A 15,140-nucleotide genomic window follows, 5' to 3' on the forward strand; every position below is an offset into this window, starting at 1 on the left:
GTGAATTTTAGTTAACAAAAACTGCATGTGTGAATTCAACGTTAAAAGGGGTATTCCAGGTCACAACAAATAATCTATCCGCTGGATAGGTGATAACTGTTAGAAGGGTGGGTGACCAACTGCTGGGGCTCCCACCAATAAATAGAAGGGGGAAACCTTGTCCCCGTTTCCCCCCAGCCGAAAGCCCACTACCAGGAGGCGTTGATTGGAGCGCAGGTTCGGCAAGCGCCCTGACGCACAATTTAAGCCGTTAGTGACCACTCATAGATGTTATTACGGCAGGCTTTGTTCTAAGATGCGGCGGTCACTATTGACCGCTGCATCCCAGTGGTTTTAGGGGGAGGGGGCTCCCTCTCTCATCCCATCGGCATACCATATCGTGGAGTGAAGATTGTTTTTATGGCAGTCGAGGGCCTAACACAGGCCTACAGGTCTGCCTTTAGTGAATGCCTGTTAGGGCATGCCAGAAGCATGTCCTAACAACTGCCTGTCAGTTTTACACTGACAGGCAATAATACACAGCAATACAGAAGTATTGCAGTGTATTACAAAATCGATCAAATGGTCACATAGTGAAGTCCCCTACCCTAGTGGGACAAAAAAAAAAAATTTAAAACCCACCTTTTTCCCCTTGCAAATTGCTTTCTTATGAAAAAACTAAGTATAAAAAAAACCAAGACAAAAGTACCACAAGTAACATTTAACCCGCACGGTCAACGCAATAAAAAATAAAATAAAAATGCGGGAATTGCTGTTTTCTGTTCATCCAGTTTTCAAAAACATCCTTCATAAAAAGTGAACAAAAAGTCGTATTTACTCCAAAATGGTACCAAAAAAATTACAAAGTTGTCCCGCAAAATAGAAGGCCTCCAAAAACACGTCAGCAGAAAAATAAAAAATGTATGGCTCTTAAAATATTGTGACACAAAAACAAATATTTGGAAAAAAAGACATGTTTTTTACTGTGTAAAACATAACAAACATAAAAACACTATATAAATTTGGTATTACCGCAATCGGAATGACGTGCTGAATAAAGTTATGATGTTATTTGTACCATACAATCAACGGCATTAATTTAAGATGCAAAAAGGAATGGCGAAATAGTTTTTTTGTTTGTTTTTTTCTATTCCCCCCCCAAAAAAAGTTGATCAAAATTAAATCAATAAATCATATCTACCCTAAAATGGTGCTATTAAAAAAACAACAACTTGTTCTGCTTTAAAGAGGCTCTGTCACCAGATTTTGCAACCCCTATCTGCTATTGCAGCAGATAGGCGCTGCAATGTAGATTACAGTAACGTTTTTATTTTTAAAAAACGAGCATTTTTGGCCAAGTTATGACCATTTTTGTAGTTATGCAAATGAGGCTTGCAAAAATTCAAGTGGGTGTGTTTAAAAGTAAAAGTCCAAGTGGGTGTGTATTATGTGCGTACATCGGGGCGTTTTTAATACTTTTACTAGCTGGGCGCTCTGAAGAGAAGTAACATCCTCTTCTCTTCAGAACGCCCAGCTTCTGACAGTGCAGATCTGTGACGTCACTCACAGGTCCTGCATCGTGACGGCCACATCGGCACCAGAGGCTACAGTTGATTCTGCAGCAGCATCAGCGTTTGCAGGTAAGATCGACTTACCTGCAAACGCTGATGTGAGTGACGTCTGGTGCCGATGTGGCCGTCACGATGCAGGACCTGTGAGTGACGTCACAGATCTGCACTGTCAGAAGCTGGGCGTTCTGAAGAGAAGAGGATGTTACTTCTCTTCAGAGCGCCCAGCTAGTAAAAGTATTAAAAACGCCCCGATGTATGCACATAATAAGATCGACTTACCTGCAAACGCTGATGCTGCTGCAGAATCAACTGTAGCCTCTGGTGCCGATGTGGCCGTCACGATGCAGGACCTGTGAGTGACGTCACAGATCTGCACTGTCAGAAGCTGGGCGTTCTGAAGAGAAGAGGATGTTACTTCTCTTCAGAGCGCCCAGCTAGTAAAAGTATTAAAAACGCCCCGATGTATGCACATAATACACACCCACTTGGACTTTTACTTTTAAACACACCCACTTGGATTTTTGCAAGCCTCATTTGCATAACTACAAAAATGGTAATAACTTGGCCAAAAATGCTCGTTTTTTAAAAATAAAAACTTTACTGTAATCTACATTGCAGCGCCTAGGATGTTACTTCTCTTCATAATAAGATCGACTTACCTGCAAACGCTGATGCTGCTGCAGAATCAACTGTAGCCTCTGGTGCCGATGTGGCCGTCACGATGCAGGACCTGTGAGTGACGTCACAGATCTGCACTGTAATCTACATTGCAGCGCCTAGGATGTTACTTCTCTTCATAATAAGATCGACTTACCTGCAAACGCTGATGCTGCTGCAGAATCAACTGTAGCCTCTGGTGCCGATGTGGCCGTCACGATGCAGGACCTGTGAGTGACGTCACAGATCTGCACTGTCAGAAGCTGGGCGTTCTGAAGAGAAGAGGATGTTACTTCTCTTCAGAGCGCCCAGCTAGTAAAAGTATTAAAAACGCCCCGATGTATGCACATAATACACACCCACTTGGACTTTTACTTTTAAACACACCCACTTGGATTTTTGCAAGCCTCATTTGCATAACTACAAAAATGGTAATAACTTGGCCAAAAATGCTCATTTTTTAAAAATAAAAACGTTACTGTAATCTACATTGCAGCGCCTATCTGCTGCAATAGCAGATAGGGGTTGCAAAATCTGGTGACAGAGCCTCTTTAAACAAGTCCTTATACAGCTATGTGGAAAAATAAAGTTATAGCTCATTGAATGCGACAATTGAAAAACTTTAAAAAATGCTGGTCATTAATTCCTAAAATAGGCTGGTCACTAAGGGGTTAAAGTCTATGGAACTAATGGAAATTGCAGAGTGCAAACGCATGTTGACGATCGAATGACAGAGCGGAGTCTCCATTCTGTGTCTAACCACTTCGAAGCCACAGTTGATAGTAACTGCAACATTGCAGCAGTGTATCAGCTGTATGTTACAGCTGACACCCGCTGCAGTTGGCGTGGGCTCAGTTCCCTGCAACAAAACTTACGCCGCAGCGCGATAAGGGCTTAAAGGTTAATGCCCACCCTAAATATTTATGGCATATCCACGGAATATGCCATCAGTGCCTGATAGTTCTTCAGCCTGGTGCGGTGGCCACCGCATCCAGAAGGAGAATGAATGGAGAGGAGGCTGCTCATGTGCGCAACTCTCTCCATTGATGCCTAAGGATATTACGAAAACAGCAAGGCAAGCGAACTTGCCATAAATGTTCAAGGTGGGAATACCCCTTTAACTGATTTTAGACAAAAAAAAATACCAAAAACTTTTTACATAAAATGAAATCCCTTGAAAAAGTACAAATCAACAATTTAAAAAAAAAACACAACATAATTAAAATATAATAATAATTTGCCCCTTAACCCCTTAATAACAAAAGGTATTTTAAACCTTAATGACCAAGCAATTTTTTTAGTTTTTCCATCGTCGCATTCAAAGAGCTATAACTTTTTTATTTACCCGTGGACATAGCTGTATAAGAAGGAGTTGTATTTTTTAATAGCACCATTTTGGGGTATAATTTATTGATTAACTTTTTTGGTGGGGTAATCGAAAAAAAACCTGAATTTCACCATCCTTTTTTTATGCCTTAAATTTACGCCATTTACCGTGTGGTATAACTAAAATAACTTTATTCAGCGGGTTGTTATGATTGCGGTGATACCAAATTTTTTTATATTTTACTACTTTTACAAAAACCGGTTGGGAGAGAGAGGGAGCCCCTTCCCTCTAAAACCACTCCGATGCGGCGGTCGCTATTGAGTGCCGCATCTAAGGGATTAAACATGATCAGAGACCACTGCTAGTAGTTTCCAATTGATGCCCAAGGCTGTTCGCAACAGCCCGTGCTTTAGGAGCAACCCGCCCGATGCGGGAAAACTTCCTCTGAAGAACTGACTTCAGAAGAAGTACCCTTAACGGCTGACGTAGAACAACACTATACGCCGGTCGTTAACCCCTTTGTGACCATAATACACTTATTCACGGCGGTCACTAAGGGGGCTAGGCCGTCACCTTTTCACGGCAGCCCAGTAAGTCCTGCACAGGTGACCCGTGAAGGCTGGAGCCGGGGCTTGGCTGTCTGATCACAGCCGGACTCCTACTCCAATGGCCGAGATCGAAGTTTACTTAGATTGCGGCCATTTAACCCGTTAAATGCTGTGGTCAATAGCGACTGTGACATTTAACTTGTTAACAGAGGGAGGGAGCTCCCTCGCACACCCATCGGCGACCCGCAAATGCAATTGCGGGCCTCCGATGGGGTGCCAAGGCAGCCCGGGGCCCTGATAAAAGCCCCCAGGTCTGCCCTGGGCATATGCATATTAGGACATTCTGGAGGCACGTCCTAATATATTGCCTGTCAGATTTACACTGACGGGCAATAATGATATGGTATACTAAGTATACCAAAGCATTATAGCAGCGATCTAAAGATCGCATGGTAAAGTCCCTTAGTGGGACTAAAAAAATAAGTAAGTAATGTGAAATAAAAATTACATTAAAAAAATAAATAAAACCATTTTTTTCCTATAAAGTGTTTTTATTTAGTAAAAGTGTAAAAAAGAAATTAAAGTACACATATATGGAATCACCGCGACCTTAAGGACTCAAACAATAAAGTTAATATGTAATTTAAACCGCAAGGTGAACACCGTAAAAAACAACGCAAAAAAACAATGGCGAAATTGCTATTTTTGTTCATTACCCCCCAAAAAAGTCATAACAAAAGTTAATCAATAAGTCCCATGCACTCCAAAACAGTACCAATCAAAAACTACGTCTTGTCCTGCAAAAATCAAGCACAAAAAAAAAGCACTACATTGACGGAAAAATACCAAAAATTACTGTTCTTGGAAAGAGACTATGCAAAAACAAATAATTTTAGTTCAAGTGTTTTTATTGTGCAAAAGTCGTAAAACATAAAAAACCTATACATATGTGGTATCGTCGTAATAGTACCGACCCATAGAATAAAGATAACGTGTTATTTACACCGCACAGTGAACGCCGTCAATTTAAAATGCATAGAATAATGGCGGAATTCAAAAAGTACAACTAACCCCGCAAAAAACAAGTCCTCAGAAAGCTATGTCAAAGGAAAAATAAAAAAGTTATAGCTCTTTGAATGAGACTATAGAAAAACTGAAAAAAATATCTTGGTCATTAGGGCCTAAAATAGGGTGGGCACTAAGGGGCTAAGGAAAATAATGTTCTTTTTACAATATATTGTCTAACAAATAAAGGACAAAACAAATCTATGTTTAGGTCAAATAAACTTACTTTTGATGAGATCCACAAATATTAGACAGTAAATCTAGCTCTTGGTGGCTTAGACCTTTCTCCAAGTTCTGGGGTGAGGGCAGTGATGGAGATTTGGTTGTCTTCCATTTTGTTTCTATACGGTTGAAGGAAGAGCAAGATTTCAGCATTACTAAATAAATCCCAAATTTGTAAGTTCTGTCTTTATTGAATTCTACAAGCACTTCCAATGCAAGGCAAAAGGTATACATGAATTAAATTTATGCAGGAAAAACCAGAAGGCAAGATTAGAAAGCAAATATTTCATAGTCCACCCTGAAAAGGAAAAAACAATAGTAGCATAAAACAAGTATACAAGAGCCCTCAACACTACAAGGGCCAATGATCGGGTAAAAAGAGTTCAAAGGCTGGTACGTTCCCAATCATCTCCCAAACCAAAATGCGGTTCACAAGGATAGAGAGGTTTTCCACCTGAAAGACTAGTTATTAACATCAACATTCTCACCAAGACTAACAAGTCATTTAGATCAGTAGACAATAGGAGAGTGGCCAAGACGCAGACAGGGACGGATGTCTTTTAACAGAGCTCCGCTGGTAGACCGGGGTGTCTGCTCCTATCCTTCCTCCATATGTCACCAACGGAATCACCCCTATGATCGCTAAGCTTCTCATCTCTGGTGGAGCATTTTGAGGCCCTCCTTGCCCGGGTCCGAGAACCTGGGGAGTGGGGGCATAGTTGGCAGGCCGGATCCCCAAACTAAATTTTATAGCAGCGTGTCGCTGCAGCAGACATGCACTTGTCTGTGGGTGTTGGGAGACACAGTAAATCAGTCGCGGGCCTGCCCAACATCCTCCCTATCTGCTCCAGGATTCACCTTCCCTGCACAAACCACCGTAATTCCTGAACTGCAACATGTATATGTATATATCTCTATCAGCCTCAGCAACCATATTGTGCTGAACAGAGGAACAGTTGCTCCATTGCATACAGTCTAGTGCCTGAACGCTGGAAATTAAAGGGTGTAATTGTGCCCTAGGAAAGTTGCTACCGCCTGCTGGGCTCTAGAGGACACAGACTTGATTTCTAACATTTGCGTCCCTGAGGGCCTTTGTTCTGACCCTTGAAATATGCTGTAATACCTGCAGGACTTTTCCCTCTTCCAATGCTGTTAATCATCTGTATATACCATCTTGTGCGCCGGCCTGAGTTTTATTTTTAAACTTTTGCGTCCTGATAGTTGCCTTTTGTAGACCTATAATGGCTCCCTCTAAATAGTCCAAAATTACTGACAAGCTGGATAAGAAGTCTGGCAGTGCAACTGGACCCCGTACTTCCACTTCCACCTTGAGGCTTCCACCCCTACAATTTTGCTGAATCGCCTGCAGAACGATCCATGTTGGATGTCCCAAGGGCCATTACTGACTCTCGTATGGTGCCCACCGAAAAAATAGACACTTTAGACAGACTTTGGCCTCCTCAGGGCTGATGTCGATACCCAGCAGGAGAGAGCTGCAGAATCGGAGCATCGTATAAATCTGATCTACATATAGATCCCATTCGCTCTAAAGTTGATAATTTGGAGTCTCAGCACTCCGAATGGCCAACCAAGATCGACGACATGGAGAACCAATTACAGGGATGTAATGTCTGCTTTGTTGGTCTACCAGAAGGCATGTAGAGACTAAACCCTACTGCTTTCCTGGAGGGCTGGCTTACAACTGCTTTTAGACACAATGCTTTATCCCCTATGTTCTGTGTGGAACGTGCTCACCTATCCCATCGAGGGCCTCTCACCCTGGTGTGCACCCGCACACGTTCATAGCCAAGTTCCTCAACTACAAGGACAAGCTGCTGGAACTAGCAAGATGACGAGTTATTCCTGACTATTCTCTGGAAGTGCAAAAGCAACGCCAAAAATTAGTGGAGGCAAAAGAAACATCTGAGGGACAAACAAATTCCCTATTTTATGGTCTATCCTGTGAAGCTCAGGCCAGTGAACAATGGCTCTACAGTATTATTGGACAAGCCGGAAGACATCTTCACCTGGATGTTGGAACGCAATGTAAAACCGTTTGTAACGTTTCTGATCTCAGGAGATCTTGTCGCTTCTCACTCAAGTCTTCCACTCTGTAATGGTGGTGGGGCCATTTTTCTTTTACAGTGCTCTTTGACAAGTCGGGAGATGCCTCTACCTGACTCTCGAAGGACTTGTGCTCCGATGCCATCACTGCGTCACATATTCTATTTCTCGGTTGTCTCAAAAGTAGTGCACTGCATTTTATATTGGTGTATTCTTATGCTCCGGTCATCCACGTTATAGTATTACAATTTTTGTGTTCTTTACTCCCTGATAGGACGATGTTACTTAGGAAGGGGGGGGGGGGGGTCGCCCCCTCATTTAATCTTACTATTTTGTTCAGTTTCTCACTGTTTTTATACGGTACAGGTCTCGTTGTGCTTTTGGGTATGCATGTCTCCTGTTCGGGGTGGGGGGAATGTGTTGGGGGGGTTTGTTTCAGCTTTTCAAACTTTTATGCTCTACCGATCGTGGTCTTTGAACTCTGGTGGACACGTGGGTCGATCTCGTAGTTATTGGTAACCCCGATTATGGCTACAGACCTGACTCCTACGTATTTTTTGTCTTTTGGGGCTTCTCCTATGCTTCCATTTACTCTTTTATTCCTCATTGAGTCACTGACACATCTTAAGATCATCTCATGGAATGTTTGGAGGCTTAATGGTAATTTTAAAAGGTCTCTGGTCTTTCATTTTCTCTTCTTATAGCCCACATGTGTTTTTTTCTTCAAGAAATGCATTTATTGGGCTCTAGAGTATAAACCCTCAGGCGCCCATGGGTGGGTCACAGCTATCGCTCGGTTCTCTCCAGCTACTTCCCTGGGGTCTCCTTCCTGGTCCACAAATCTCTTCAATTTGCCGTTACCTCTGTAAAGTTAGACCCTTGGGGTAGGTTTTTGGTGTTGCCATGTCAAATATACTTCAATTATTCTTGTCAATATTTCTAATCCTCTGCCAGCAACCACTCAACTGCACCTGATACCGGGTGATTTTAATCTACTACTCAACCCTGTATTAGACCATTTGGGGAGCGGGGGGTGGCGGCTAGTGCTCCAACTCCTCTGACACATTGGGTTACCACTTACCACATTCAGGAGGTGTGGCGTACTAGTCATCCCCTCTCATTTGCTTGATTGTGCAACTCTCCTGGCCACAGGTAATTCTCTCGAATTGATCTATCTGTTGTGGATGCCCAATACTTACCCTGGGCTATCTCAGACCAATCCCCATTAATGGTCACTCTAGGATTCCCGGAAATGGCAAAACGTAAAATTCAGAGGTGGCGTCCCCTATGGTGATCTTGTAGAGAAGAGGCAAGCTCCCTAGAGCGTGAAACAATTTTGGGATTCTAATATGGGTATGTCAACTCCGGAGAGGACTCGGGTTGCCTTCAAGGCCTATACTTGAGGGGTTGTCATTCGTTGTCAAGACTGCATGGGGAGACTGAACAAGCGGCCGTGGAAGATAATTTACGTTCTAGGGAACCCTTAACCTTCTCCCTTTTCACGGCGAAGCAACGCGACTATAATTTGTTGCTCACCAAATTCACTAGGAAAAAAGCATTGTGTAGCGTCCATGCCCGCGGGCCGTCGGGTTTACTCACCTCCCGACGCCAGCAGCCATGGATCCTTCCTAGGAAACGCCAGCACTCATTTCCACTGCGGTCTGCTGTGTCCCATAGGGTGTGGGCGCACATGTGAAACAATCATCATCAACTACACATGATTCCTGGACTATAAGAAGGGCACTGCCCTTCTGATCCTTGCCTGAGCGTTGTTAGTGTATCCCAAGTCTGTCTTGCAAATGGAACATGAGGCTGGATTCACACGAGCACATTACGTCCGTAATGGACGGAACGTATTTCGGCCGCAAGTCCCGGACCGAACACACTGCAGGGAGCCGGGCTCCTAGCATCATAGTTATGTACGATGCTAGGATTCCCTGCCTCGCTGTCCCGTACTGTAATCATGTTTTCAGTACGGGACAGTTGCCCTCTTGCCTTCTTCTACTGCTCCACCCGAGGTTTCGATGCTGGTGGATCGGCTTAAACTGTCCATTGAACAGCTGCTATGCCACTACGCGGTACGGCCAAGTGGGTCCACACCCCGCGCTGTGACTATTGTGGCCTAAAGGATAATTTTGTGCTCCAATGCCCACAGAAACCGGGAAACTCCAGTACCTAGGGTTGGCTGGAGACGCAACTCTAGGTGGGATGTCTCAAAATGTTAAAACCTCTTCCAAATGATCAATTCCTGTGGCCATAGTCTCCGGAGAGACGTCACATCCCTCCCCCACCTATCTGGACTGCGGAGCAGCTGCTAATTTCATCCATCAGGATCTAGTGGAACGTTTAAATCTACCCACAGTTCTTCTGGAGAGACCCCTGGGTGTTGCCTCTGTGAATGGTCTACCATTGCCCGATTCGATCGTGTTCATCACGGAGCTGTTGACACTACGGGTCGGAGCTCTTCACTTGGAGCAGATCGCCTTCCTGTACTACCTAAGGCTATCAATCCTATCCTGCTGGGTCTGCCATGGCTTCGCCCACACGCCCCGGTTCTTGACTAGAGTTGAAGAATTTCTCCGGAATGGGGTCCCAGATGCCATAGCCATTGCCTGTCACAATTTCGTCCTGTTATGCCACCTCTGCCTCAGTCACTCTCCGATCTACCACCATCTCAGTATGCCAGTTTTGCAGATGTCTTCAGCAAGCGAGAGGCTGAGACGTTGCCTCCACATCGGAATTATGACTGTCCCATTTAACTGGTTCAAAAAGCTTCTCTTCCCCGTGGACGGGTATATCCTCTCTCCTTGGAGACTTTATCCATGTCAGCCTATATCAAGGAGAATTTGGAGGGGTTTTAATACGAAAATCTTCCTCCCCGGACAGGGCCGGGTTCTTCTTCGTTAAGAAGAGAGACAGATCTCTTCGACCCGGCATTGACTACCGTGGTCTCAATCAGATCACGGTAAAATACCCATTACCACATATCCGAGCGGTTTGACCGTATACGAGGAGCTCGAATTTTTTTCAAAATTCGACTTGCGCGGGGCTTAGAATTTGATTCGAATCCGCCAAAAGGGACGAGTGAAAGACCGCGTTCAATACCAGAGACGGGCACTACGAATACCTGGTAATGCCATTCGGACTGTGTAACGCTCCCAGATCTGATGACCCATCGGAGGCATGTCTGTCAGGTTCTACTGCGACTAAGGGAGAATCGCTTATATGCCAAGTTGGAGAAGTGATTCTTTGAAAATAAGTCTTTGTCCTTTCTGGGCTACATCATCTCGGATCAAGGTCTTAAGATGGATCCAGAGAAACTAAAGTCTGTCCTGGAATGGCCACGTCCTCAAGGCCTGAGGGCCATACGGCAATTCATGGCATTCGCCAATTTCTATCGGCAGTTTATTCCAAACTTCTCATCTTGGACGTCTCTAATCTCTACCCTTACCAAGAAGGATGTGAACGCCAAGGTATGGACTCCAGAGGCAGAGTCCGCATTTATTAGCTTCAAGAAAGCCTTCATTTCAGCCTCGATCATCCTGATGTATATAGGCAGTTCTCATTGGAGATGGATGCTTCTTCTGTTGGTGCAGGTGCAGTTCTGTTCCAGAGGAGCTCCAAAGGAAAGGCAGTAGTATGTGACTATTACTCGAGACTATTTTCTTCTGCAGAGTGCAATTACTCTATTGAGGATCGGGAGCTACTGGCCACCAAATTGGCTCTGGAGGAGTGGAGACATCTTCTAGAGGGTGCGGCTCACCCAATCTTGGTCTGCACCGACCACAAGTATCTGCAGTCCGCTCAACGACTAAATCCTCGTCAAGCCAGGTGGTCACTGTTCTTCACCCGTTTCCAATTCGTGCTCCACTACCGTCCCGCTGACAAGAATGTGAGGCCCGATGCCCTGTCCAGGTCATTTGAGATGGATGGCACGGTGGAGTCCATTCAAAGAATCATAGACCCGTCCTGCATTATCACTGCCAATCCTTTGCAGGTTAGAGACATCCCCCCGGGGAGGACTTTTGTGCGGTTGGCAGACAAGACAGGAGAAGGATTCTCCGATGGCGACACAGTTCTAAACTGGCTGGACAACCTGGTGTTCGGAAAACCCGAGACCTGATTGCTTGTCTCTTCTGGTGGCCCACATTACCCAAAGATGTTGTGGACTTTGTCTCTTCTTGCACGGTGTGTGCTTCTAACAAGGCTACTCACTCCAGGTCTGCCGAACTACACCAACCTCTGCCTGTACCCAATGCCCCCTGGCAGCACATTTAGATATAATTTGTCACAGACCTTCCTCCCTCAGCAGGATGCAGCACTGTCTGGGTGGTGGTGCACCCGTTCTCGAAGATGGCACATAAACTCTGTCTCCTATAAGCTGCAGCTGCCTCCTACCCTCAGAATCCCCAACTCCTTTCATGTGTCCCTCCTGAAACCAGGGGTCCTTAACCGCTACAGTAAGACTTCCAGTTCCACAGTTGCTCCCAGCGGTTCTTCTGATGTGTTTGAGGTGAGGGAGATCCTTGACTGCAAAAGGGTAGGAGGAAGGACTTTCAATTTGGTGGACTGGAGTGGGTTTGGTCCTGAGGAGAGGTCCTGGAAGAGAACCTCAGTGCCCCTGTTCTCATTAAGAAGTTTCTTTCTCACTCTGTTCCCAACAGGAGGGGGCATAAGAGGGGGAATACTGTAGCATCCATGGCCGCAGGCCATCGGGATTACTCACCTCCCGACGCCCGCAGCCATGGATCAGTGAGCTCTGGCTTGCATCTCCTTCCAAGGAGACGTAAGCGCTCATTTCCGCTCCAGTCCGCTGCGTCCCATAGGGTGCGCGTACACGCTCGTTCCCGGTCTTAAATGGCCAGCGTGCGCACATGTGAAACAATCATCAACTATACATGATTTGTGTACTATAAGAAGGGCACTGCCCTTCTGATCCTTGCCTGAGCATTGTTAGTGTATCCCAAGTCTGTCTTGCAAATGGTCGCTTAGTGTTTTCCCGTTCCAGTTGTTACCCGTATCCCATGCGGTGTTCTTGTTTCTGAGCCTCTTCGTGTTGGAGTCGTGTCCTACTGCACCTGCTGTCGTTTTCCACGTCCAGTGTCTTCTGCCACGTCTTGTACTGTCCGCCACGTCTGGCGCAACCTGCTGCACCTACCTCCATCCATGCTGAAGCCACAGCCACTGTCTCGACTAGTTCAGGTACCCGTGTGTTACAAACTGCTATAGACTTTTGTATAGACTGTGACTAGACCAGCTGCCTCTCCGCTACGGCGGAGCCGCCTAGTGGGTCCACATACCCTGTGATCGTGACACATTGTATTCCCAACAAATAATTTTTGACCAAGAAGATAAAAATGGGCTGCTGCTAGCATATTTACCCAGGGATGATATAGACCCACACCACATTATTGAGATATCCTCAAGGGAAGGAGAGTTCATCACTGATCCTCTAGCTGTAAACCGTGAGTTCGCTCAATTTTATAAAGATTTATACTCCTTTAAGGTGGCATATACCCCATCTGACCTGGAAGATTTTCTGGACACTATACCCTTTACAGCCCTAGATAGTGAAGATATTAGTTTCCTTGAGGTGGAGTTCGATATCCAGGAGATCACTGCATTGGCTCTTTTCCTAACAGGAAGACTCCAGGCTTAGATGATTTACTAATTGATTGGTATTAGGCCCATTTTGAGCCGATTGCTCCTTGTCTCCACTCCCTTTTCCACTTTATATTTGTAGAGGAGGCCCTCTCCCCCTCCATGAAAGTGGCACTCATTGTCCTTATTCTCAAACTTCACAAAGTCCCTAAAGAATATGGATCCCATATATCCATATCACTTCTCAATTGCGACATCAAAATCCTGGCAAAAGTTCTAGCCATGAGCTTGCAAAAAAATAATTTCCCATATTATCCACCCTGATCAATCAGGCTTTATGCCAAATAATGCAACGGTTATCAATTTACACAGATTTTTTTTTTTTTACAAATTTATCGTTCACTCATACTAATTCTCGTACCAGAGTCATTGCCTCATTAAAATTGAAGAAAGCCTTTGATTCAGTGGAATGGCCGTATCTCTGGTATGTTTTACGTAGAATTGGCTTTGGTCCTAAGTTTATTCAATGGATACAGCTTCTATTACCAAACCATAGCCAGTGTTGTACCAATTCCCACATGTCACGAAGGGTCTGTGGATCCACTGGGCCGTACCACCTTGACGGTATGGCAGCTGGCCAACAGGGTGCAGGTCAATGTCTATAGTTCGTATAGGGTTCCTGTGGCAGCTCCGACAGTAGCAAGGCAGGCTCGGCTAGAACTAGGCAGCAGGCAGACGTCAGGCGTGGTGAAGCAGGTCAGGTGTGGTATACAGCACAGCACGACTTTGGCTCAGCACAGTACTTGACCAGGATAGTACGGAATGCAGGGAACAGGAACACGCTAGGAGGCCATCACATAGACAAACTTAGGAAGCAACAACAACAACACTCAGGCATCGAAGCAGGGGGCTGGACCACTCATAGTCCAGGGTATTCATGGCCTGATGTTCATCAAAGTACGGTGAGCGCGCTGCCCCTTTAAGAGCGGGCACGAGCATGCGCACGCACCCTACGGGATCCGGCGGAGGTGAGTGGAAGCGAGCGCTGGCGTCTCCTGAGGAGGAGGCTGGGGCCAGCGCTTGCAGACTCGTGGCTGCGGCTGTCAGGGAGAGACTGGAGTGGATGGCACGAAGCAACGGACTTGACACCACATCTCCTCCAAATTTTCCCTGAGACGGAGTACTAGACAGGGATGTCCCCTCTCCCTTTCCTTTTTGCCTTGGCCATAGAACCCGTGGCTATTGCCATACGTCACTCTCCTGTTGTAAAGGGTTCCCTACTAGGAGGGCATGAGGAACGTCTCTCTATGTATGCCGATGATCCACTTCTGTTCCTCAATGATCCTGAACCCTCCTTGTAAGTTGTACTGGCCTTATATAACATGTTTGCTTCCTACTCTGGCTTGCGTCTCAACTGGTCCAAGTCTCTATCTTTGGCATTAGATGGTACAGCCTAGGCTGTGGGAGTTTCCCCTCCTTTACAATGGGCAGATATTTACCTAGGAGTGGTGATTGGTGTGGATATGCATACTTTCATACCTGATAATGTAGCTCCTCTGCTAAAAAGCCTCAAAACTGATTTTGAAAGATGGAAACACCTTCCTCTTACAGTGACTGGTCACATAAAGCTTTTTAAAATTAAATCTCTCCCCAAGTTTTTATACCTGTTTCATAACTCCCCTGTGTGGTTGCCTCTATCATTGTACTCCAATATAGATAGGTATATTAGATCCTTTATTTGGGCAGGTGGACCTCCTCGGCTTGCGCTCAGTACTACCTGTTGAAAAAGGCGGCTTGGCCCTCCCAAATCTTTACTTATATTTTCTAGCAAGCGAGCTGGTATTTGTTTGGTGATGGTTTACTATAGACATACAAACACTTTTACAGACCTCTGGGCATTGTTCCTGGGTTCTTATAAAGTCCCTATTGAACTCTTTGTATAGATTGGCTCCCCCGCCTGATCATTTCCTCTCCACTCCAATGCAAACTACCCTAAAGGTATGGCAGAGGTCGGTGTTCTTCCGCAATGTGGAGGGGACTTGGTCGCCTGCTACGCCGTTTTGGTACAATCCACTACATGTACGTAGGATCCCAGACCCTGGTGAG

General features: G+C 45.4%; 1 protein-coding gene across 2 annotated transcripts in view; it reads right to left on the reverse strand.

The window, feature by feature from the left end:
• CNST (consortin, connexin sorting protein) overlaps positions 1-15,140 on the reverse strand; it is a 206,485-nt gene that overhangs the window by 99,754 nt on the left and 91,591 nt on the right. For both annotated transcript variants that reach the window (XM_075862744.1, XM_075862743.1), the window contains exon 6: positions 5,374-5,488. In XM_075862744.1, the coding sequence (XP_075718859.1) occupies positions 5,374-5,488 (115 nt within the window). The remainder of the gene's footprint in view (positions 1-5,373; positions 5,489-15,140) is intronic.

This window comes from Rhinoderma darwinii, chromosome 4 (genome assembly GCF_050947455.1).
Source record: "Rhinoderma darwinii isolate aRhiDar2 chromosome 4, aRhiDar2.hap1, whole genome shotgun sequence".
In the NCBI taxonomy this organism is placed as follows: Eukaryota; Metazoa; Chordata; class Amphibia; order Anura; family Rhinodermatidae; genus Rhinoderma; species Rhinoderma darwinii.